We start from the raw sequence: 24,445 nt of genomic DNA on the forward strand, positions 1-24,445 counted from the left end.
TATTCTTTAAATATTAAGCAAACATAATTTCATTTGCTAATGGGTCTTAAAAAGTATTAAAAACAAGCCAGAAAACATTGTTAATGATTGAAAATTAAAGCAATTTAATAGATAAGTTTATTTCTTTTCATAAATTTTCATTTAAAGTTTCTGGTAACATTTCTGTCATAATTGCCATCAACTGTCAGGCATTTAATGAAATGTTCTAAAATTATATGATTTTATGTTAAAGAATCCGGATATAGATCTCTATTTTTTTATTAATTTACAGTGAAGTCCCATACACTGGACCTGAACAGACCACCTGACATGGTACCAGATTCTGATAGTCATGTGTTTGTAAACCTGAAAGGTATACGTAATTTTTTGTCAATAACTTCTCCATAGGTGACAAGAGATATGCCCCGTTGTGCTCCTCATTCCTGAATGTCAAGTCTCCGTTCCCTCCCAGTTCTTCTGCCATGACTCAAATGGTCTGTGCTACAAGCCTAGGTCGTAGAATGAAACAGCCCCAAAGCTGATCCAGTACCTTTCCTCTTTCTGATTACTCCTTCTCATCTGTATGGGATGTAATAGCTTCATGTGGTCCACCCCGCCTCACTGTGCCCAGGCTAACTTTGTGGGAAAGCCAGAGAAGAAGGGAAGAGTTCAGATTCTCTAATAACCGCACACTGCATGTACATCTATAGAAATCTGCTTTAGTCTCCAGAAATAAGGATGCCAGACTAGGGTGTGTAAGTTCTGCCATGTTCTGTTTTTCGAAAGAGAAGGTATGTACAATCATATATTCATTTTATCAAATAATCATATACACATATTCATGCATATGTATTTTAAAGACATCTACTAGCAAGAACTCCTATTAACGATAAAAACATTTTTTTTCCCAGAAAATGTAAAATAATACATTCTTGACACAAAGACTATTGACTTCCATTTCAAATCCCTGTTCTGAATTATGGGAATGCTTGAATTCATCAAATAAGAAAATTGCAGAGAGAAAAAAAAAAAAACCCAAACAACTCTGCATAAAATGTTTGGCATGATCAAGGTACAATCCTTTTGCCCTCTGTGGGAGGATCAGGTCTGGTTCCACAAGACTTTTTCAGCCCAAACCTGGAGAATGAGTTTTTCCCCTTCCTTGCTTCTCTGCCTCCAGTAGCCTCAGGACTCTTTCTCCTCCATGTTCCTCCATTGTCCTAGCCTTCTTTCTCCAGCTTTCCCAGGGCCTGGTACCTCATCCTTGTTCTCTTCCAGCTTTACAAAGTGTTAAGTATGTAAGTGTTTAGTATTGAGAAGTATCAAGCCACGCTGGATGGCACACTGTAGTTCGTATCATGTTTTTCATGTTACATCAGCCAGTTTAACACAGTACGTACTATGGCTTGTGTATTTTACAACAGGGAATATTATGGATGAGCCTGTTGAAAACTGTCTCAGTCTCACTGGAGTTGAGAAACTAATTCAAGTGCCCACGGGCTGTGCAGAGCAAACAATGGTGAAAATGGCCCCTACAGTCTATGCTATTGAGTACTTGGTTGCCAGTGAACAGTGGATAAACTTCAGTGATGAAAGGAAGAAGGAAGCCACTAACATGATTGAGCAAGGTATGCGGGGCGGGGGGGGGCGGAAACCAACCAGAAAACAACCAACGAGTTCTTTGCTGCCTACATGTGATGCACATTTATCAGTGAAAAATAAGATTATAAATAGATTAAAAACATGTTAACAGTTGCTGAATGGAGGTCTTTGCCTATTTATCTAAGATTGCCTGAAGTGAAATGAGATCCTGCTGGTGAGTATTTGGTATTATCCACAGCATTTAGTCTCTATATTAGGCTTCTATTGATTCTTATGAAAGGTCACCCAGGTAGAAAATGAGTTGTGTGGCTATAATACAGACTCTGTCAAGATAATAGCAGTCAAAATGAGACCACAACTCAGGATTTTGAAGCTGATGTCTCACCCAAGAGATGATATTTTACATATTTTTTGATTCCATGCACCATAAAGTCAACAGCTTGAAAAGTTGTCAGTAATGGGAAGTAAGATTCCCAAGATCCACTACACAGAAAATGGTTTGTAATTATAGACACTTGGAGTTTTCAGGTTATTCTCATGGCTCAATTAAATCAAACAAGACAGACCACCTTCCAAGCCTACTGCTTTTTCTGTGTCAAAGGCCTGCTGACCCAGTCATTTCCTGCTTAATGTACCAGTGAACACTTCCAAGTACTCCTCCACTAGTCAATACTGAACATGTCCATGTTATTACAAGTGAGGTATGAAAATGCCCCAAAAACATGTGTATTCTCTGAACAGTTATGTGTTGTCTTGTTCATGCAGGTTATACTCGATTGCTTGAGTTTCAGAAGGTGGATGGCTCCTATGGAGCATTTAAAACAACACCCAGTAGTTTATGGTAAGTGTATTTTGGGGGGGTGTTTATTGGGTTTTAGTTGTTTGTTTGTTTGTTCGTTTGTTTCAAAATACGTTTATTATCATTTGACGCATCAGAATTTTTTCTGGGGGTACGGATTTTCAAAGTCTGGTGGGCATGGTGTTGGCTATATAATTTTGTCATGGCTAGTCAGCCATGCAAATCTCTGAGCATGTTTAGTGCCTGATGAAAGAGATTTATTCAGAGCCACTGATTGTTCTGTAGTTACCACAGAGTAGAAATATTCTCACTGGTGTTGAATGATAACTCAGTAGGTTCCAGTGAGTGCACTGTTATTGACTATGAGTCTGTACAAAATTCGTATGTTTCTTTTTCTGGCAATATCCTCTTCTATAAATACATGTCAGCACAATTTGGAACATTTTCTTTTGTGCAGGTTGACTGCATTCATTGTTAAAGTACTCACAAGGAGCAAAGAATACATTAGTATCCAAGACAGTCACATACATGACTCAATTTCTTATTTAATTAATGCACAGCAGGAAGATGGTTCATTCCACGACCATCACCCAGTATTGGACAGGACTATGCAGGTAGGTCATCCATATTTAGAAAGCTCTTGCATATTTCAGGCTGCTAGGGATTGAAAGGAATATTGTGAGCTGTTGAGTAACAAGAAAAGCAACTAAAGAAAATAAATCTGTACAGGAAGATGTACAAAAACTGCAATGTAAAATGAATTTGATAAAAGGTCTCTTATTTTAGAGACACATAGCTAGCACTTCACCAATTTTATCTTTTGATCCAGTCTTAGATAATTTGCAGCTAACCTGTGCCTCTAGGGCACTTAGAGAATGAATTCTGAGATCTTTGTGCTTGGCAAAAATGCTTGCCTTTTGTTGTTAATTTAGAACTGTAACTTAGTTTTGAAGGGACCTCCAGAGGTCATCTAGTCCAAACCCTGTTCAGAAGAGGTTTTGTTAGATTGGGTTGCACAGAGCCATGTCCAGCTGAGTCCTGAGTACCTTCAGGGTTGGTGATCCCACAGTCTCTCTGGGTAAGATGTTTCAGCACTCCTACGGTGAAAAAAAGAAAATCTTAGTCAGAATTTCCAATTGCATATGTTAGTCTACACATCTCTGTAAGTGTCCAGAAACACAAAATTTTCACACTGCTGTAGATCTAGGATATGAAAATAATGTGCATCTTCCAAAATTCATTGAAAATGCAGATACCTTTGTAGAGACCTTATACGGGAAAAATTAATTTCACTAATGATCTTTGCTAAATCGTTAGTGAAGTTTTAACCTCAAAGGCAGTTCCACAGTTGATGTAACCCTGTCAGGGGTGTGGGGGTGGTGATGGTGGTGGTGGTGGTGGTGGTGGTGGAAACCAGCTCAAGAACAGGCAAAAGGTTTTTTTGACCTGTGTTCATGCTGAGATACTTCTATTTTACATTTTCTTCAAGAGCTGCACATGATTATTTTGTACAGAGAATTAAGTCTTTTCAAGCAAACAACCTATCCTTCTCTTAAGAATAAACCCTTGGGGCTGAGTGAAGCGGACAGTTGCTGTTGAAGGTTGTTGAAGATCTTAAGGTTGTTGTAAAAGTAGAGCACGAGCAAAAGGATGATAAAGAAGAATAGGAATGAAAATGCAGATCTTCAGGAAAAAAAGCTAATGAGGGCACTGTGTTTAGTTTATCGAGAGGAGGAATAAGAGATGATCTAGTAATAGTGTGTAAATACCTTTATAGGGGAAATGTTCTGTGTGTTACAGGGCTCTTTAGTCTGCAAGGAGTAGCAGAGAAATGGAAGAAAAAGTCCACTGGTGCTTGGAAATTGAAGCCATGAATATTCCAATGAGAAATTGTAGATTTTTAACTATAAGTTAAATAATTAAATATTTGATTACTAGGTGAAGGACGTAGTGAATTCCTAATCTCTTAACAGCGTTTAATGGAAACGGGCTGCCATTATTGAAGATGTACTTTAGGCAGACACAGGTTACTCCATAAAATTAGGGAGTAAAACTACATGGTCTGCAGTCAGATGGTTTGACAAGAAGGTCCTTGACTTTATGAAGAGTGATTTTCTAAATTTCATCGTAAGTATATACAGGTACATTTAACTTTTCATGTTTCATCTTTCAGGGTGGCATTAAAACAGAGGATTTGGAAGATTTGGCTTTGACAGCCTTTGTAACTATAGCATTGCAACAGACTCTACAGGCCTACAAGTCACCTGATGTGGTAGGAAGCCTGTCTGACTGTTTAATTTTAAACCCGAAGGCTATTCCACAAAGACATGTCCACCCCGTTATCTTAAAGTACTGCAAATGAGGCGGCAAAAGTCTGTTTACACCCGTGGTGGACAGGAAAAGATGCCATGGCCTAATACACAACTAAGTGTTTTGAGCTACGCGCTCCATCATTGATGGCTTTAATCACTAAGCAAAAATTGTTAAAATTGTCTCAAAAATTACTACAGTGAAGTAATTTCCTAGCACTCTCACCAGCAATAAGAGTTAGTAGGTCTGCATGACTTTTTCAAACGGATCCATTCTGTTTTGTCAGGTACGAGCGACTAAACGAGCAGTGGCTTACATGAAGAACCCACTTGCAGCAAATACTAACTGCTATTCTACAGCCGTCACAGCTTATGCTCTGACACTTGTGCAGTCTGACAGTGAAGAAGCCCAGTTTGCAAAAGGAAAATTAAGGAGCTGTGCTATTTTTGATGAGGGTACTGTTAACCATTCTTAAAAATTCTTTAACTTCTCCCAATTAAAGCAGTTTGAGCACTCTTATATGAACAAACCAATTTCACATAAATTAAGGCCATTTAATTTTATGGAAGCATATATGCATATGTGTAATGCACTTAATTATTTAAATTACATAATTAAATATTTCAGTGGTGAAATTGCAACTTGTAATTTGTACAATTACTATCACTACCAAGTAACAACTTAACATTGTGAAGTTTGCATCAAGTTCTTATCTGACACTGGACCTGGATCAAAATCATGGTAAACAATCATTTACCTTTTCTGCTTCCCCTACTGCCTACCAAAGCTTACACTGAAGTGCATTTAAAAAAAAAAGTCCAAGCCAGATGAGAAAGAAGAAACTTTTGGTAGGTAAATAGGACAGCTACATATGGGAGTAATTTAGGCTGGATTTGTGATCAAGAGGGAAGGTGGCTTTTCCAGCACTTGCTTTCAAAGTCCCCCACCAGTTCTGAATGCTTTGTTCCAGCTCCACATGGGTGTCACTTCTTCTCCCTCTGGTGTGCGGCTGTGGTCAATGCTGAGTCTGGCTGCACTGCCAAGCTATTAATTTCTCCCAGTTTGGTAAATCCAATATGATTTACTAGCCATATTTTAAGCATAGGGAATACACTGCTTCTTAATCGAGACTGGACTTACGGGCATAATTAATACTATTATCTGGGGACCACCAGACACAATGCTACTACTCCATCAGAGGGACATCACTGTACAATGGGATCATTCGACTGTGATGGTTGAATAAGTCAGAATTGAAAACTGTGGTGTTCCTTTTCCATTATCTCTGCTTCCCAACTGCTTTGTTGCTCTCATGACAGCATCTGTTCCTCAGCTCTATGACGTGAGACATCTACTGTGTAGAACAATAGTCATTTTGGGCAAATGTCTTTACCAACAGGATTCAAGATTGTGTTTTTTCTTGCAGAAAAGCAGCACCGCTACTGGGGAAATGGCAATGATGCAATCTCGGTGGAAACCACTGCCTATGCTTTGCTTCAGACATTGCTCCTGAAAGACATGGAGTATGCAAGGCCTATTGCCACGTGGCTGACAGAAAGAAGGAACTATGGTGGGGGATACTGCTCTACCCAGGTATCAGTCCAGGGCGAGTTTCAGGGGAAAGGAAGAAAACGGAAGCTCCATAAAGACTTTTTCATTTAGATTTGAAAGCATTGTAACTTATCTTGAAATTCTTTGGTGAATGGAGCACTAAAGATTTTGGCTCATTAATATAAAATGGGCCAAAATAAAATGGTTATAAGCCAGTAAAGATTCTATGTATTTATGAAGACTTAAGATAATTGAAAATCAGTGTTTTCAGAATTTTAATACTAAAAGAGGCTGGGAAATGAACTAAAAGTCTGTGCAGATAGGAAGAGACAGATACAGAAGAACTTCAAAGCAGCAAAACCCATAAACTGAGGAATAGGTCCAGGTGATTGATCATGTCGTCTTACATATTGTTGAAATAACCTGGCAAAATTGTTAGACTTTTTGCACTTCTTTCTCACCTAGGACACCGTGGTGGCCCTAGAATCTCTCTCAGCATACAGCATAGAGACACTGAAAACTGCTTCCACCAACCTGACTGTAAAACTGGAAACACCTGGAAGGCAAAAAGACTACAGTATTACTCTGACTGATACTGATCAAGCGATTCAGAAGGAGCTAGAGGTATACAACCATCCATTGTTTCAAGCATTTTTCCTCAAACAGGAGAAACATTGGATCATCTGACCTAGGTTTTCTCATGTTAAGCAATTATGATGCAGCTGGTTTATAATATTTTTTAATAACTTAATCTGTAAAAACCACAGAATCCTTTTAAAGAAAAAAGAAATCAACAGATGCTTAGCAGTACACTTTAGAAGTTCCTTCCTGCCTCTTCAAGGACTTTGGTGACATGAATCTCCCCCAATAGTGAAGAGCAACCAGGAACCCAAATCTTGCTAGGGAATGAGGAAGTGGAACATTTTTATATTCAGTGTCTTGGGACCTGTAAAACTATAAAATCCTGGCTACAGAGAAACTAAAGATCTCCTGGGCCCCAGAACAGCAGTGTAAGATACACCAGCCCAGCACATTAAAAATCTCGCAAGATCTGAGGTGTCATTACTCCTTGCATAGCTAAAGGTTTTCCCCAGTACTGAGGTGTAAAGGCATAGAAAACCACCAAGATTGCAGGAAAATGATAGATCAAATGCTGAGCACAGACTAAATCTCTCTCTCTCTCTTTTTCTTTTTTTCCCCCTTCTGTTTGCAGTTTGAACTTGGGAGAAAACTTCAAGTGTCTGTATATGGCAGAGGAAATGGGACAATGAGTGTAAGCTGTAAATCAGAAATTCAGACTCCAGCCAGACCTCTTGTAATCCCTTTTTAAAAACAGAGTGACAAATTTCTTGTCATGGCTTCATCCTTTGTGTTCCTATCTCCAAATTTCCAAAATACAGGGCCTACCGACTGTCCTGATGGGCTGTAAATTTTGCCTGGTTTTAACTTTATTAAGTTCATGAAACATCAAGGCTGATAGAGGCTGTGGGAGTTTAAAGGACCCCTTTGTGGTTGCGAATGGAGAGTTAACTCAAAGGTCCCACACCATTTGTGATTTGCAAATGGAAGCTCTCCTGCTTACAACCTCCACTGTCCTCTATGACTGGGAGACTGGTGTTTCTCACCACCCTCCCATGCCCCTTCAACATTTGCTGAAGTCCTGGATGAGTAAATCCCTTGTGATATTTTCAGTGATTTGCTGTTTGTGTGTTCATCTTAGATATTAAAATTGTATTGGTCTTCTGAGCTGAAGAACAACACGTGTAATGATTTGATTTTGACAGTGGAAGTGGAAGGGAGCATGAAGTACTCTGGTGAGTGAAAAGGGAAGTGGTTGGGTCTCAGAGATGACACATTTGGCCAGGTGCTAATGATACTTAATGGCTTTCCAGACTTGGAAAATGGGAATAAATGAGTGATAAATATGAATGATAAATAAATCAATCAAGGGAAGAGAGAGGCCTCTGATGTCTGTTTAGCTATTGTTTCATTAAGCTTGTGAATATTTTTAAATAGTTTAATAACTGTCTGAGTGACTATAGGTACATCAGATACCTAACAGATACACGAGTACTATTAGTAATTCTTCTTTGTTATGGAGAGGACAGTGAGGTCAGCACCCTTCGTGGTGTTCCTGGCTGCCATGAGGGTAAAGCCCAGGTGAGTTCTACGGCTAATAAAGGACCTACCACGTGGCCTTAAAAATTCTTTGGGGCAGATTTGCCATAGGTTTTTCACATGAAAACAAGGCTGTGCTTTCCATCTCCTGAAGTGTGTATTCATCATCCTCTCTGCCTGTTTCTGTCTGAACAGCTATCTTTCAGAGGCAGGGATTGTCCTTTACATGTTTATGCACAACTTAAACCCCATTCCGAGCTAGATCTGTTGGTTATTTTTACTACAATTATCTCTAAAATTTGAACTTTTAATGAATTAGAAATACCAAGAAGGTGTACCACAAACTTTTATAAAACCCACAGAGATGTCGTGACTGCTCACTGATATTTATATCATTACACAAAAAGGAGCCAAATTACCAGGTCCTCAGTCAAATCTGTGCATGGCTAATCACATCTGTAACTTCCAGAATCTGCATACTATGACGAAAACTATGATTATGAGGACTCAACTGCTGCAGAAAAAAGCCCGTTTGACCCACTGTCTGAAATAGAGTGGTTTGATATCCACAGCAGAAGGAAAAGGGATGTAATCTCTCCCAGTAAAGCAGAATCGCTGCAGTACAAAGTCTGTGTCAGGTAGGTCTGAAAGATTGGCTCTTCATTACAAAATGTATTAATTTTTGTTTGTAATTTTTCTTGGTCACCCTCTTCCTATCTGCAAGCTCACCATCCAACTTGACCATCTTCTGTGAGCATGCATACATGGTGAGTCTGCATCTTCTCCTCCCATGGCAGGAGAAAAGGTTTCCACACAATATGTTAGGTACATAGATCTCAAATGTCCGCTGCAGATTCTGCCCCGTCTAACTCAGGTGAGACTTGAAAGTGCCTGCCTGGCTAATAATTTGAAAGATGTCTTTTATTAAATGAAATGGATACAATTGGAATACAGTAATAACACATTTAGAGAATTTTATTATTTTCTGGAGAGATGTTGTTGCTTCCTTCATGGTCACACTCTGGCTTCATAAAAAAAGAAGGATGTCTACTACTATTCAGGGGAGGAGAAGAGGCAGGAGGGATCCTGTTGTGGCAATCAAGAAGTAGGCAAGGGCAGAGCTAGTGAGAAAGAAATCTTACCATGCAGAATAAAAAACTGAAGCATCTACTATTGCTTCCTTTCCCAGTCTGGCAAGGGTTGCAGAAGCACAAAGTGGTGGCTGTTGTGAGTTCTTCTTTTAGAGAGGTGCAGGATGGCAGAAGCAGGTTTTGCTCCCCAGTGAAATTTAGCTTTTCCACTGACTTGTGACAAAGCCTTAGTGGCAGCATTTTTCATGCCCCCTCTGACACAGTGGCATGAATGATGGCAGGGGAGATGGAGTTGCCCTAATTCCCAGGTTTTGCTCTCCCTAGTTAAACATGTATGCAGTGAATTGTGTGCTGGCTGAAGCATCACATTCCTCATTAAGTGCTATGTAACATTTATTGGTTATCAGATCCACTGTTCTGCAGGACATTGCTGAGTGTTAGGGTGAGGCTAAACAACAATGTGAAGCTCCCTTTTCTTGTAGTTAAGACACAGAAGAAAAACTGAATGCACTGACTACATCACCATATTTCTTTCCCGCGTCATGGTACATCCCTTGTGGGCAAAGGAGGGTGCCAAAACAATGGCACCCTGACATCGCTAAGTGTGCGTAGACCATCTTATGGCAAGGCACCCTGTGTGAGTGTGGACCAACTTCATTTTCCAGCAATGACACAACTACCTGATTTTTGAGAAGGTGGAAGTAGAAAAGATTGGAAGTACAATGTATGTACCTAATGGATAGTTGGAGTAATGAGGATTTTTGCTATCTCCACTTTTCCTATCTCCACTCTCTAGGTAATAAAGAACAGGCACTTTGCCAGTGCTATTTAGCTTCTCTATCTTCAACAGTGATTTCACGGAGGGATAAACTGTCCCTTGAAGGTGATTGTTTCTGGTTATCAGCTATGAAGAAAGCCTAGATGACAAGTTCAGGCAAGACACCTGGGTTTTGGATGACCAGTATTTGACTAGTCTAGATGCTTAATACTGCCTCATGACTCTTGATGAAGTAGGCAGCTAATTTTCAAATTAAAATCCACTTAGGAAATGTAAATGGAGCAGAATGATTTGTTTCACCATTAGCAAGCCTGAAGAGCCAAGCTCTTCAAAGCAAGCTGTCTGTTCAGCGCAGATGTTCACTGCTGATGGTCTCCCTTACAAAGGTCCATGGGTTCCAATGCACCAAAGATGTCCCTGGTTGATCTCTCTCTGCTGAGTGGCTTGGAGCCTGACACAAATGATCTTGAACAGGTTAGAAACACGCTTTTCTGTACAATCTTTTATAGGCTTTTCTACAGAAAATGTATTTTTTGAAATCTTCCCAAATTCCACAGAATAAAGAAGGGAAAACAGATTTTGGGTAGATATATTTTTACTATTCTTGTTCTAAAGATACATATAAGAAATGAAAAGCTTGTGGTGAACAGAATTCAGCCTTCTTAGTCCCTTGTAACAGAAATTAGGTTGAGGCTCAGCAGGGCACTTAAATACATGCCTGTTCTTAACACATATTGCTGTCCTCACTGGCGCTGTTGTCCCACGACATGCCAGGACAGCATATCCTTGTACACGAAGGGATGGGGGGAAGCAAGCACTTCTTTTAGAGGTGGTTGCTGTCAGGGCACAGTGAGAGGGTGATGGGTCACAGCAACAGGGAGATGGGGCACACCACTCTGTGAAGGTGGCTACAGAGTTTTGGATTCTGGAGTCTGCCTGGCTGGGGGAGGTTTGCCCAGGTTCATGTTCTCAGGGACTGTCTCTTTTAGGGAGGAAGAAAGAGGGCAGAATAAAGCAAACAGCTGAATAAAGCGAGCCAGAATATAGGGGGTGATAGCAAAGGTATTCCTGTTATGCTGGGGTTTTTTTCTGATTTTTTTTGTTTTCCTGTAGCTGGTGATGTCTACAGACCAGTACATTCAGCACTATGAGTACAGGGGAGGAAAGGTTTTGCTCTACTTTGGTGAGGTAAGCAAACCCAATGATTTTCCAATCTCTGCTGTTTCAGATAGCATATATAGTCTTCTTTTTAAACCTAATCGTTATTGTTTTTCACACTCCGTTAGCTCCCTGTGATTTTTGTCATAGGTTATTATTGAACCACTCAGTTGAAAGAGGGTGGAGGAGGGAAAGAAGGGAAACACGCACCTTCATCTTCCAACTTTCTATCTTCCAGATGTAGTCCATGTTTGATATTTGGGCTTCAGCCCCCCAAAAATTAAAATATAAATCCTCTCTAGCCAGAAGAGATGGTTTTTGTCCAAGATTAATGAAGTGTTAACTGATGTCCTGAAAATTCCACGTGGACACCTTGAATGTGAAACTCAGTATTTCTGGATTGAGATCCATATAGTGACAAACAAGTGTAAACATCAAACACCCTGGTTTCTGTGTAGAGAATCATGGAATGCTTTGGGTTAGAAGGGACCTTCAAAGATCATCTAGTCCAGCCCCCCCTGCAGTGAGCAAGAAAGCCTTCAACTAGATCAGGTTGCTCGAGCCCTGTCCAACCTGACCTTGAGTGTCTCCAGGAATGGGACTTTTGTCACCTCTCTGGGCAACCTGTGCCAGTGTTTCACCACCCTCATTGCAAAAAATTCCTTATTTCTAGGCTAAATCTCCTCTTTTTTTGTTTAAGACCATTACCCCTTGTCCTGTTGCAACAGGCCTCACTAAAAAGACTGTCCCCACCCTTCTTATAAGCTCCTTTTAAGTACTAAAAGGCTGCAATAAGGTCTCCCTGGAGCCTTCTCCAGGCTGAACAATCCCAACTCTCAGCCGGTCCTCATAGCAGAGGTGCTCCATACATCTGACCATTTTTGTGGCCCTTCTCTGGACCCTCTCCAACAGGTTCATGTCCTAGCGTGCTGAGGACTGCAGAGCTGGACGCATTACTCCAGGTGGGGTCTCACCAGAGCAGAGTAGAGGCGCAGGATCACCTCCCTCGACCAGCTGTTTTTAGATGCAGCCCAGGACACAGCTGGTTTTCCAGGCTGCGACTGCATATTGTTAGTTCATGTCCTGCCTTTCATCCACCAGTACCCCATCTCCTCCTCTTCAGGGCTGCTCTCAATCACATCATCCCCCAGCCTGTATTGATATTGAGGATTGACCCAGCCCAGGTGCAGGACCCATATTTCGGATAATGACTCTGCCCTACACCCACTTGACTTGCTTCATCTCCATAGTCGAAGCAGGAGGGCTGCGTCCCTGTAGAAAGCACACACAAAACAATGATTTTTTTTAAAATATAAGGCAATAGACAAAAAAATGTAAATGTTATTGCTGCTATGACTGTCCCAGATAATTTGTGTATTTAACATAGATCAAAAGCTGTCCCCTACCTTAGCATTTTACTTAGGGAAGTGTACATACTGGCGGCCACTGGTACATGATAGGCTGTGAACATATATTACGTTCATTACTCCTGTGCAAGGTGGCTTTAGGCAAAAGATGAAAAGTAAACCCCAAAGTAGTAATGATATGAGTCTGGACCAGCCAGTTTCAGACAGAGGAGACCTGCACACTTCTCACAAAAATACCTTTACCATGCTTAGCTCATCCACAAAACCTCCCAATAAAATCAGGGAAGGAAACGCCTTCTTCAAGTTGAGGCTACAGCTGTCAGGATTAACTCAGCTATGACATCAGATACAAGCATTCAACAGCTACTGCAGTCACAAATGAATAAGGAACTGGCTGGGGAGAAAGAGTTAATTCAGTCATCATAACTATTGTTCCTTTTTCCTTCAGCTCACAAGCGGACCAGAACCAGATTGTATATCATTTGGGGCAAAGCAAATCAATCCCATGGGCTTGGTTCAGCCAGCAAATGCCATCATTTATGACTTTTACAACCCTGGTAAGGACACAGAAAATTGATACATAACTGATGGATACGCTCAAGAACAAACTCCAGTCTATAGAAAGGTTTTGATGTAGTGTGTGAAACCATGCGATTTTGATAGATCATTAAAATAACCTGCCTCAAATACTGTCTTCTGCTACTGTGGCTTAAGATCATCTGAACAGAGATCCTCTCAGGAAGGGTCCGTTAATGCAAATGGACTGAAAATACAGACTTTTACACACATGGGTTTTTAAATCCTGTTTCCCAAATTCCTATTTCTCATGGTGCTTTTAGGCATGTTCTGCTCACATAATCTTTTTGGTCAGGCTGTATTTCTATACATCTAAGATAGGCAATTTCAGAAGTTTGGCTTATGTACAGTGCTTGCTGGGGAACTGGTCTCATTCCCCATTCAAAGATTAAATGTAAAACATCCCCATTTGCTAGAGTTATGTAAACAATATTTGAAAATTAGGCCAAATCTCTACTTGGTCTGAAGCTGAGGGACCCAAGGCAGCTTACACTAGGCTTAAGCCATTAAATACTGGTGTTTGTATCTCCTTCTTCTGGAACAGGGCAATGATCACTGTAGCTCTATGGTCTAAAGATGCTTTTAAGATGGATGCTTTTCAGAGGAAACAAACAAACAAAAATTAAGAGTGCAACTTTAAAAAAATCCACCCAAACAAGAACAAAACAAAACAGACAACAACAAAAAAATAAAGAGAACCAACCTTCCCTCTTCCCCATAAAAAAAAAAAACCCTGAAGCAACAACCCAGGTTGCTGCCCAGCTGAAAGGCAAGGTACTCTAGGTGCGTCGGCGGAAGGTCTTTGTGGACTGCTGATGTGCATCTAATCCTTTAGTGTTCTGATTTCTCTGGACCAGGGAAAAGTTGGGTTACAAATGTAGTTTCTACTGCATAGGCTTTGCCACCTGAGCTCTCTGAGCCAAGCCATTTTCTTTCTTATCCACAGACAGAAAGTGCAGCATATTCTACAGCGCTCCCAAGCACAGCACCATGCTTTCAAAGCTGTGCCATGCCAATGTTTGCCAGTGTGCAGAAGGTAAGGAATGACTAAATAGGCCAGTCTAAATGAAGATAGTTACTTCTACGAACAATTAACATGAGAATTGTTAAGCCCAGAAAGGACCATTACCCTTAATGCATACAGAACACCAAACATCTTCTAGTGTGTTCAGTATCAAACTGAAAATGTTTTTTAAGATATCCAGCATTGATTTGATAGTTGAATGCAATGTATGTATCTAAATATATTTATCTAAATACACATGCCTATAGAGCAGGGTGTCATGTATTTTCTTCACTCCAGGTCCCTGCCCAAGGCAAAAATCAACTTTCAGTAAAGCCGTAACACAAATCAAACGCTTTGGTTATGCCTGCTACCACCCCATTGCGGATTATGGTAAGGCACGAAAAACAACTGTCAATTTTGTTTAAACATTGTTCTTTTTAAAAAGGATAAATTTGCAGTTTTATATGCCCAGACCTCTCCTGAAATGAACAGGGTTTCTGTATCTAGTCTAGAGGCCGAAAAGATGAAATGAAGCCGTGTGCCATCACAGTAATCAGGGCTGTGAAAGGGAAAAATAAAGGCCTCAGAAAGATGTAGTGGGATGCTGGGGGAAGGAAGCAAGGACAGCGTTACATTACACAGTTTAGAAAAGACCTGTGGTGTAAGCACCACCATCCCCTACATCTCTGATGTTACAGGATGGAGATAAACTGGTTCAGCAGCTTGGTAAGTTGGATGCTAACAGAAGGACAGGGAAAAAAGTGAAAATGTAATGATATAGGAGCTTCTTTACCAAAAAATACACAGAAGGAATAAAAATTTCAAGCTTGTTGAGTAATACCTGACTTTCTAAAAGTATATTATATATACAGAGTTATTATCATGTTGTCTTTCATACTCCATGATTTACAAATAGATGGTATGGTACACCAGCCTCTGTATAGTCATCTGGTAAAATTTTACCTGTTTTTTCAGTTTTTGGATGTAATTTCATGTTTACATCTGGCCTCACTCGGTTGTTGTTCATTGCAGTGTATGAGGTGGAGGTCCTTAATAGCACACAGAAGAATGTTTTTGATTACTATGAGGCCAAAATTCACAGAATCCTTAAAGCCAGTAAGTATCGAAATGTTTGGTTCTTTTCATTCACCCACAGGAAAACTGGATTGATTAAATGTTAGCCAGTATGAGCCTTGTCGATGCCTCCTCTTGCTGTAGAAAGTAGAGTCAGATATACTTCTACATTAGACTTGCAGTAAGATGGATTTCTTGCAGGGCTCACTTGGTGCAGCTATTTCACTGCTCAGCTCAGCTCAGGGGTAGGTGGCTTTGGTTCAAATTGTACATCAATTCCAGAGTACATGAGCTTCAATCCTTTCAAAAGGAATTAAACCAAAAGACACATTCCAGATGCGTTCAGTCCATGGCTCCGAACTGGAGTCAGTCTAAGACAAACCCTCCAAAACCACACATAGGATGGATATTAGGTCCTCTGCATCAATTATTTCACTTCATAGACTGCTTTTACTGAGATACTTTACTCACTGACCTCTTTTTTGATTACTAGATGAAGATTTGAAGTGCTTGTTAACTAGTTATTAAGCACTCGCAACCCTTGCAGAACAGGCTAAGACCTGTCCATAATGACTTGCCTGAAGTCAATGAACAAAAGAAAACTTGTTGAACTTCAATTTAATAACTGTCATAAGAACAAAAAGGACTTTATTTCTTTAGGTGCAGTGTAAAGATTCGCACTGGTCTCAACACCCTTTTGCCTCAACACCCTTTTGCCTCAACACCCTTTTGCCTCAACACCCTTTTGCCTCAACACCCTTTTGCCCACAATCCCAGCTGTCTCCATGCGAACTTTACTACTGGCAGCATCGGTGAACATTGATATTCTTCAAAGCAATTTCTGGAGAGGCTGTCAGATGACATCTCAGACTTCCACCACTGTGGTATCATGTGGTTGTCAGTTTTGAGTTTGGCAATCAGAGATCGCCTTTAAAAAGCAATTCCAAAGATTTCAAAAACTTCCCTGCACAGAGCAGAATAATTATCTCCTTCCTTTGATCTTAGTCCAAGGAACTAGTGATGTCACTCAGTACTTCATGGCACACAACTTGTGATCTGTGCCCAGTGCACAGTTCCTGTTGAAAAACAGGTCTACACTTTGTGAGTCCAGAGACAGCAGTGATCATACCCGGTGCTTTTCATGTGCAGGGAAATGATAATGTACTTAAATGATCAAAACATCAGCTATGGGAGATTACCATGATGGGAAGTTTCATTAATCCCTCCAGAAAACCCACAGGATCAGAATGGATTTAGAGCTCAGGACCCCAATGCATTTGTACCCACAACACACAGGCAAGCACCGGCAAGATTTTGTTTCTTGGTAGCTGAGAGAAACATCTTTTGAATGTGAAGATGAAGAGAAGAGATGAGTTTTCCCATTCCCACCTCCTTCTTTTTGATCCCTTTAAAATCCCCTTTAGTTTGTGCTGTATGGGTCAGTTTATGAGCATCAGCAGGCTATGAAGACTGTTTCAGCAGGCTTGGGAAAGGCTGGGAAGAGGCATGAAGCCATGCTGACGAGGAAAGTGCAAGGTGTTGCATCCAAATCAACACATGACTGAACTGGAGTTGCTATCCTTTGTATTTTCTGTGGCTGTTGCTTGAGGTGTCTGTTGCCATCACCAAGGGTAGGTGAGAATTAGTAGAGTAAATTCTCATTCTCTGGACCCCTGGCATTATTTCGGTATCAATCCTTGCAAATAAATGGTTGGTTCAGAAGACAGATCAAAACATTTATTTGTGTTTGGAAGTCAGTAAAAGAGAATTTTGCAAATATGCTCTCCTCAGATTACTCTGATTATTAATAGAATTAGGGTACGCATTTTGGATAGCTAACGTTTATGCCGTCCTATGAGTCCTTTAGGGGAACAGTATGGCCCATGCAAAATAGCACACAATGCCTTCTCCCTGCACCCTTAAAGATTCTGTAAGTAATTGTTTCCCTTAAATTCTGCTTGGATACTTTAGAATATTATATTGTAATTTTTTTTTTTTAATTGGAGATTTGGAATTGGGAATTACATAATAACTTGTTAAAGTAATAGTTCAAATGCTTATAATGTCTAGAAGCTGAACTGTGTTAGGCCATTTGAGAAGCATATGAACTGAGAAACCCCATGGTAATGTAAGCACAACGAACCTGAGGCATAACATCATCATTTTCTCAAGTAACTCTCATTTATCTTTGCACTCCTTGAACAAAATGAAAATGCAATACAGCATGCAGCATAGGAACAATAGAAAGGTCTTGGATTATACGAGAAACCCCTTAATACCGTATTATTCTTTGGAAAAATGCAGATGTAAAGCAGCATGCCATGCTGAAGACTGATGTTTGTCTGGCCTATACTTATCACATGTAAAATTAATGCAAATGTTAACTAAGAAATACACAGTTCTTAGTGCAAGGTTTCACAGCTTAGCACTCTACATAAAATTTTCTGAAATCTTATTAGTGTAAAAATATTATATTTCAGGTATTTATTCTCCTTTTAGGATTTTATTTTGAATATTAGACTTTCCATACTTGTAATATGATACTTCAATAAGCAAGATTCTGCACTGTGGTGTTCTACCTGTAATTTAAGCTGGCTTAATGTTGAATTTGTCACCACAGTTGTACATGACATTTCACATGATAGTTAGAAAGACAGTAAGAAATTGGAATATTGCTGTTATTTGCATTTTTTTTTTCAAATAGACTTAAAAAGCTGCTGTTCTAACCAAACAGCACAGCATCCTCATGACATGCATTAGTTTGATGGAAAAGCTTCTTTTCAGCTCTCGTGTCATTGCATTTCCTTCTCTTCTGCCTTGGATGCCCACTGCTGTAATAGGCAGTGCAGCTCTTGAATGAATAATCCTCTGGGCCAGAACCCAGACCAAAATCCTCATAATGTGGAGATCAGTAAGTGCATGTCCTACATATCAGCTTCAGAGGCAAGAGCGCAATGGCTAAATCGGTGAAGTTCAGCTCAGGTGTGCTAAGGAGAGTGAGTTTTTAATACTATCTGCTACATTGTTGAGTCTTACAACATCTGAATTTATTTTGCTAGTTTTTAAGACCACTATGAGCTTGAGCAATCTGAAATATAAGATAGCGTGTCTTCTTTCTCCTTTGGCTTTTCTGTCCATCTTTGAGATTTAAACAAACTCCATAAAGCCTGAAAAGCATCTATAGCAAAACAGCTCCTTCAGTAACTACTGGGGAGGCCAAGACAGCCAGCTAAGACAGAAGTGGCTTACTTTTTTCAGGTAGTGTTAAAAGAAATACAACCTACCACAGGATGGTCATTTACTCCCATGTCAAGCCACAACCCCGAAGTGACACATTACCTTATCTCAGCAGTGGAGTAAACGACCACAAAGGATTGTACCCTGTGAGTTCTACTCTTTATTAGAAAAGTCATAGTGTTTTCTCTTCTTGTGCCACAGCTGCTGATGAAAGCATCCAAGTGGGTGCCCACCGACAGTTCCTAGCACGCTCCACGTGCAACTTAAACATGGTTGCTGGCATCCGGTACCTCCTCATGGGGAAAGATGGGCAAACGGTTGACTGCCACAACAAGTAAGTACAATGGTTTCTGAGTAGCAGTGGCTGCTATCACAGACCATGAATCCAGAGGTTACTCAAACTATTGGAATACCTCCAGAAAGCAAAAGGAGGGACAAACTCCTTAGGAACTGATTCTGCTGGCATTACTAAAATGTGAAGAGTAACTTAACTGATTCTGCAGACAAAAGGCAAATAAATCACGGGGAGGAGCTGAGCCACCCAAACCCATAGGCTCATCTGTCTGTGCCGAGCCTGGTTCCCACACTTTTCAAAAACAAAATTTGGCCCTCACTCCACTGAGATAAAAACTCACAGCTAAAAAAGGAAAATTGGAAATGCTACGTGGCTCCACCTACTGCAAAGGTCTTACACAACTCCTGTGTTTGCAAAAGAAGTGGGCGGGACTTTGGCTAAAAGCAGGTCTCAAAGATTCTGTTACACCATGTATGCAAATATGTCATTCTCATTTCTCACTGAGAATTTATATTCTCATTTATCAAGAGAATTTATCTGAGGAGGAGTTTAGTCAGACTAGTAAGTATCCAGTAAGGAAACCATCTTAAATGTTTAATTTTCCCCTACGGAACTGGAGACGGGTAGTGCCTTTGAAAGTTTCTAGGAAGGAGACTTTCTCAGTAGAATTCCTAAAACCTCAAAAAACCCTCTCTCCATCTCTATATGACACCAATGTGAGTGCTTAACTCAGGTGGCCTGCTTCCACAGATGCCTGCAAAAGACCAAAGACTCCAAGCAGAGGCGTAGCTTCTGAAGTCTTCTCCAGCCCAGTTGTAAAATGTCAGAAGCTACAATTTTAGATGCTCTGTTGAACCTAAATGCCCCTTCACTGTGTCCCACTGGTATTCACTGTGCCTTTTTGTGCCGTTCCAGAAAACTTTAATAGAAATTTAGCCCAAGCTTACCTGACATCACTCAAAACACAAGTAGATCCAGCTTTGTCCTAGCTTGGCACTGACTCTTCCTAAACTTTATTCAAAGCTCAGTTAACCCGCTGGTGAAACAGTTTCAGACAAGCTTTTTGGCTAGTATAAACTTCTCCTGATCTCAGAGATGCCTCAGTGGAGGGATGTGATCCCACGAGATTTACGCTTTGCCATTGCTGCAGGTCAGCAGTAGTGACTCACCCCCTTTACCTGTCCCGTTTGCACTCAGGATGCAGTACTTCCTTGATGCACAAGCCTGGGTCGAAAAAATGCCAGACGACAGTGAGTGCCGTGCCACCCTGCACCGGCAAGCCTGTGCTCACCTGCAGGACTTCATGGACACATCTGACAACCTGTGCCGCTTCTGAACTCTTGCTCTGCTCCCCACATCTTATCCGTGTGACTGCGACTTGGCTCCTTCCTGATATTTTCTTGCGATGTCTATACTTCAGCGTGGCACCTGAACCATTGCAGAGCTGCTCTCGTTGCTGTCTGTTTTGCTGATTGGAGTATCTTCTTGTAGATGTATGGGGGTGGGTAATATATTACAAAACCTGCAGCTACTCTACTAGTTATTGTGTTTATTGTCCCTGACTCCGGTGAAGCGAGAGCAGGAATTTCTGTCTTCCTGATAAAACAGTGCAATTATCCTGCAGGGGATCAAATGAAAAAATACTGTGCTTGCAGAGCTGATTAATTACTGCAGTCATTGTCACTGAGCAGAGGCCAAGAAGATTTCCTGGATCAGAAAGAAGACTGGGCGTTCATGGCTTACCAAGTTCAGCCTGTGTTACTCTGCTGCTGAAAGACAAGAGGTACTAACACTCGTGCTTCAGCACTTCAGTGAATTTCTGATTTTACTTGTGAGCCCTCATGTAGGGGAATGAGTGACCCCATTTGTACCACAGCAGGATTCCCATATGCTCTCCTGAAGCCGGAACTGGCCCAGCACCAGTAAGGGGCATCTGGACTGGATATGTCCTGTGTCTGACCAAGGAGTCCCACATAGGGGCTAGTTAGAGCCAGTAGCTCACAGAGGGCATGCTGCAGTCACATGTCTTTCAAGCTTTTCTTTTTTAAGAGTTTAATTAAAATTGCATTGCTTTAAAAATAAATAAATTTTAAAAGTGACACAATCTGTGGTTGTTTTTTTCTAAAGCACTCCTGCTTCTGTGGCCACACAAACAGCTTTGTAGTGGAGATGCAATATTTGTCAGTGAAAACTGGGGGGGTGCTGCCATTGTTATACAGGTTTCCGCAAATGGCAAACTAAGCTGACAATGAAAAATTAACCCCAAATGAAAAATAACCCTCAAACTCAAAACCTCTTCTTAGAATAAGAAAAAAATCTGAACATTGATAAGCAGATGACTTGCAAATACAGATTTTACTTGTTTAGTTTGCCATCAAAATGCCATTTGGCAGTCATGTCTGACACAGAGAAGAGCTGCAATAAAAAGCTGTGTTTGCTGAACAGGCCACTGTCCTCAGGCGGTCATGGTCATACCACTGTCTTCATGCCAGCAGCTACTGAGCACAGAAATTTGCCACCTGGACTGCTTGTGTTACATTGCAGTAAAAATAAGAATGGCCTGTATCAACACCATCATAATTAGTAAGTGCGTGTTGATCTGGTTAATCTGGAGTCAAATGACCCTGCTGGATAGGAGGGGCAGCAGTGAGCCTTGTGTGGAGAAGACACTACGCGGCAGCAGCACCTACCAGAACCGCTGCTCCACGAGGACCTTCAGATTCATAGCAGACAGTCCACCACTGTGTGTCAGCAATGAGAACTGCCCTGCTCTTTTTTGAAGAGTAGGGGTATCAGGTGTAATGGCAGCTGATCTCAGATATTAGCCATATCCCCCACTGAGCTGTCAGGCATTGCATGGGTGGAGGGTGGGGAAGACTCATATTACGAAAACCTGCACCACTGTTTCATGACATCTGCATGGGAGGATAAGAACCCCCCTGAAAGTGAAAGACAGACACTTAAATTAACAAAGGATAATTTGTTTTCCTCGAGGTTTGCCCCAGATCACAGATTTAGGAAATGTGACACTAACGCGTGGGCATATATTTGTTTCTCTTTATTACTGAACTTACAGCAATGTCAGTGGTATGGCAAAATCCAGCTGAGGTCAGTAAAGCCAGTACTAACTTTTACTCATATGAGATAAAGAATAGGCTGTTCCACTGACATGCTAACTATCCAGTAATTCTGCTAATACTTATGAAAGAATAACTCTAAGGTTAGAGGCCAAATCCTACTTTCCACTCCAGAGGTCTTGAGTTAAATACCAGCATCTGACTCTTTTGCTGTGTGGAGTACAACAAGATCTCAGAGGTTCTTGCTTAGCAGACAGTTCATCAAATAATTGATACACTCAAGACTCTTTAAAACATGGTGAAGGCATTAAAATTTCACCTAAAATATTAGGTGCAACATGTATTTTACGTATTTTCTTCCACTTCACTTAGTGCCTGAACTTTGCAAATGCAATCTCTTAATGTGGGGACTATGTGTGGTTATTAAACTATTTTTATTCTTATTTTTGATACAGAGGACCCAAGCATGTTTTTACTTTAATCTGGAACCCTTCACTTCCAGAAGGAAGCCCAAGGAGTTGGCATAGAGTGGTCTCTATCCACCTCTATTTTTCCGACCCAAACCCTCAAGCATATTTATAGGGAGAGGGAAGACAATGGTGGAATTATTCTCTGCTGCCAAAGTTGTTAACATTTGCAGATAGTGCAGATGAAGACCTGCTGGAGACTCAGTCAGCACCATGGAGGCCTGCTTGAGAGCTTTAGAAGCACTCATTTCTCCCTCTGCTGCCACAACCTGCACAATAAGAGAAACAGAAATGGCATTGTGATGCTGCCCATAGTGAGAAAACCACCTTTACAATGAGCAGAAATCAGGCACTTGGATGCCTGGGACAGGGATATGGGAGCTTGGGGGTAGACGATGCTGTGTGTCTCACCTTAGCTCTTGCCCTTTGAGCAGCCTCTGCTTTAGCTGCCATCGCCCTCTGCATGGCCACGGGAATTCTGACATCTTTGATCTCCACTCGGGCCACTTTGATTCCCCAGTGCTCTGTGGCACTGTCAAGGATAACCTTAGGGACAAACACACAACTCACCAAGACAAGCACAGTGATGGCACAGAGGAAACCGCAGAACATGCCCTGCCACTTGGACAGAAGAAAAGGAAGGCAGCATGAAAACCTGCTCAACAGAAAGATGGAGTCTGCCAGGGGCACTAACATCCAGCGTGCCGTGTATATGGCAGATAGCGCAACCTCATGAAACTCTTGCTGATCAGTACTGTGTGGCTTCTCTACTGCCTCCTAAATTATCATCCTCATCCTTTCTTTAGGTGGACACTTACCAAACTTCTCCCTTTTACAAAGTAATAATATGCAGCTTCCTACAACCGCACACCACTGTGAAAGCGCTGACAGCACTGTGGATCCTGTAGCACACCACCCCATCGACTTGGGTAGTAACGGCATCTTTTGTGAGAATCTGTTTTTGAGAACTGTAAAAGCACACTGCAGGTGAAAGACACAGCACAGCCCTGCAGCACTGGCACACTCTTCTGTGCTCGGGCTCCCGAGCACTGCTGCAGTCCACGTCACTTCTGTGACCCTGGCTCTGCCCACAGCCACTCTCCTGGCTGGAGAGGGGTATAATCTCTCTTTGATTTGACTATGCCTCATCTCTGACTGAAAAGAGCAAATTGGGTGTTGGATTTCTTCTCCACTCCCTCCTTGGCTGCCAAATAAAAAAATGCAAGAGACGACATTTTAAAGTATAAATCAACTCAGTTCTGTACTCATAGTTGTCACAACAGGAGATACCACCTCACTCAAGCATCTGTTCAAGATAGAGCTTCCCACAAGCAGCAGACATCTTTCTCACTACTTGCAGCAGCCTCTCTGTAAAGACTAAACTGATTTTTTCAAGTCATGGATAATTTCAGAATCTTTATTGCTTTTCAGTAGGAAACAACTCTTCTACAAGAACCTGGGGAAACATCTTTGGAGTAACTCTTTCTGACTTGAAGCAGTGAGAAGCATAGTTGTGTAAAACTCTAAAGAAAAATTTCTTTAGCATTGTTGAAGAGAGAGATTCTTTCTTATTTGCTGCTCCCCAAAAAACATCTCCATGCTTGTCAGTGAATTTTGAGAGCCAGATTTACCTGGATACTGTGTGCCATCTCCTCACGAGCTGCCAGGAGCTGGGCCAAGCTCTGTGTACTCAGAACATTTCTCAGGGTTGTCTGTGCCCAGAGGAAGGTAGCTGAGTGGACATCAGCGATGTTAGCAACGGCGCTGACAGCACTGTACATCCTGTAGTACAACACCCCACCGACTTGGGCAGTAACAGCATCTTTTGTGAGAATCTTTTTGAGAAAATTACAGAATTAGAGAAGGGTGAAATAACACATCCTTTGCCAAGGAAGGGGAATATCCCCCTCACCACCACCTCCCGCCTCCCCCCCCCCCCCTTTTTCTTCAAAACGAATAA

The 24,445-nt window shown here is 41.2% G+C and overlaps 2 protein-coding genes across 2 annotated transcripts in view; one reads left to right on the forward strand and one right to left on the reverse strand.

Annotated features, from left to right (window-relative positions):
* Positions 1-271: 271 nt before the first annotated feature.
* On the forward strand, positions 272-20,277 carry LOC104500833 (complement C4-like; the record flags this gene model as incomplete). The annotated part of the gene is made up of 19 exons (XM_010144555.1): positions 272-352; positions 1,404-1,607; positions 2,347-2,422; positions 2,838-2,994; positions 4,554-4,652; positions 4,977-5,145; positions 6,117-6,283; positions 6,707-6,865; positions 7,455-7,514; positions 7,962-8,055; positions 8,829-8,997; positions 10,615-10,702; positions 11,342-11,416; positions 13,202-13,310; positions 14,276-14,365; positions 14,633-14,725; positions 15,368-15,451; positions 18,848-18,980; positions 20,139-20,277. Coding segments are annotated over 19 exons (2,246 nt in total), but the record flags the coding sequence as incomplete, so codon positions are not given.
* A 2,276-nt stretch (positions 20,278-22,553) lies between these two features.
* The window catches only part of STOML3 (stomatin (EPB72)-like 3), a 9,192-nt gene continuing 7,300 nt past the window's right edge, over positions 22,554-24,445 (reverse strand). Inside the window, exons 5-7 of the mRNA XM_010144533.1 lie at positions 24,117-24,320; positions 22,897-23,031; positions 22,554-22,754 (exon numbers count right to left, since the gene is read on the reverse strand). Of these exons, the coding sequence (XP_010142835.1) occupies positions 22,554-22,754; positions 22,897-23,031; positions 24,117-24,320 (540 nt within the window). The remainder of the gene's footprint in view (positions 22,755-22,896; positions 23,032-24,116; positions 24,321-24,445) is intronic.

Source organism: Buceros rhinoceros, unplaced genomic scaffold (genome assembly GCF_000710305.1).
Source record: "Buceros rhinoceros silvestris isolate BGI_N320 unplaced genomic scaffold, ASM71030v1 scaffold16320, whole genome shotgun sequence".
Classification (NCBI taxonomy): domain Eukaryota; kingdom Metazoa; phylum Chordata; class Aves; order Bucerotiformes; family Bucerotidae; genus Buceros; species Buceros rhinoceros.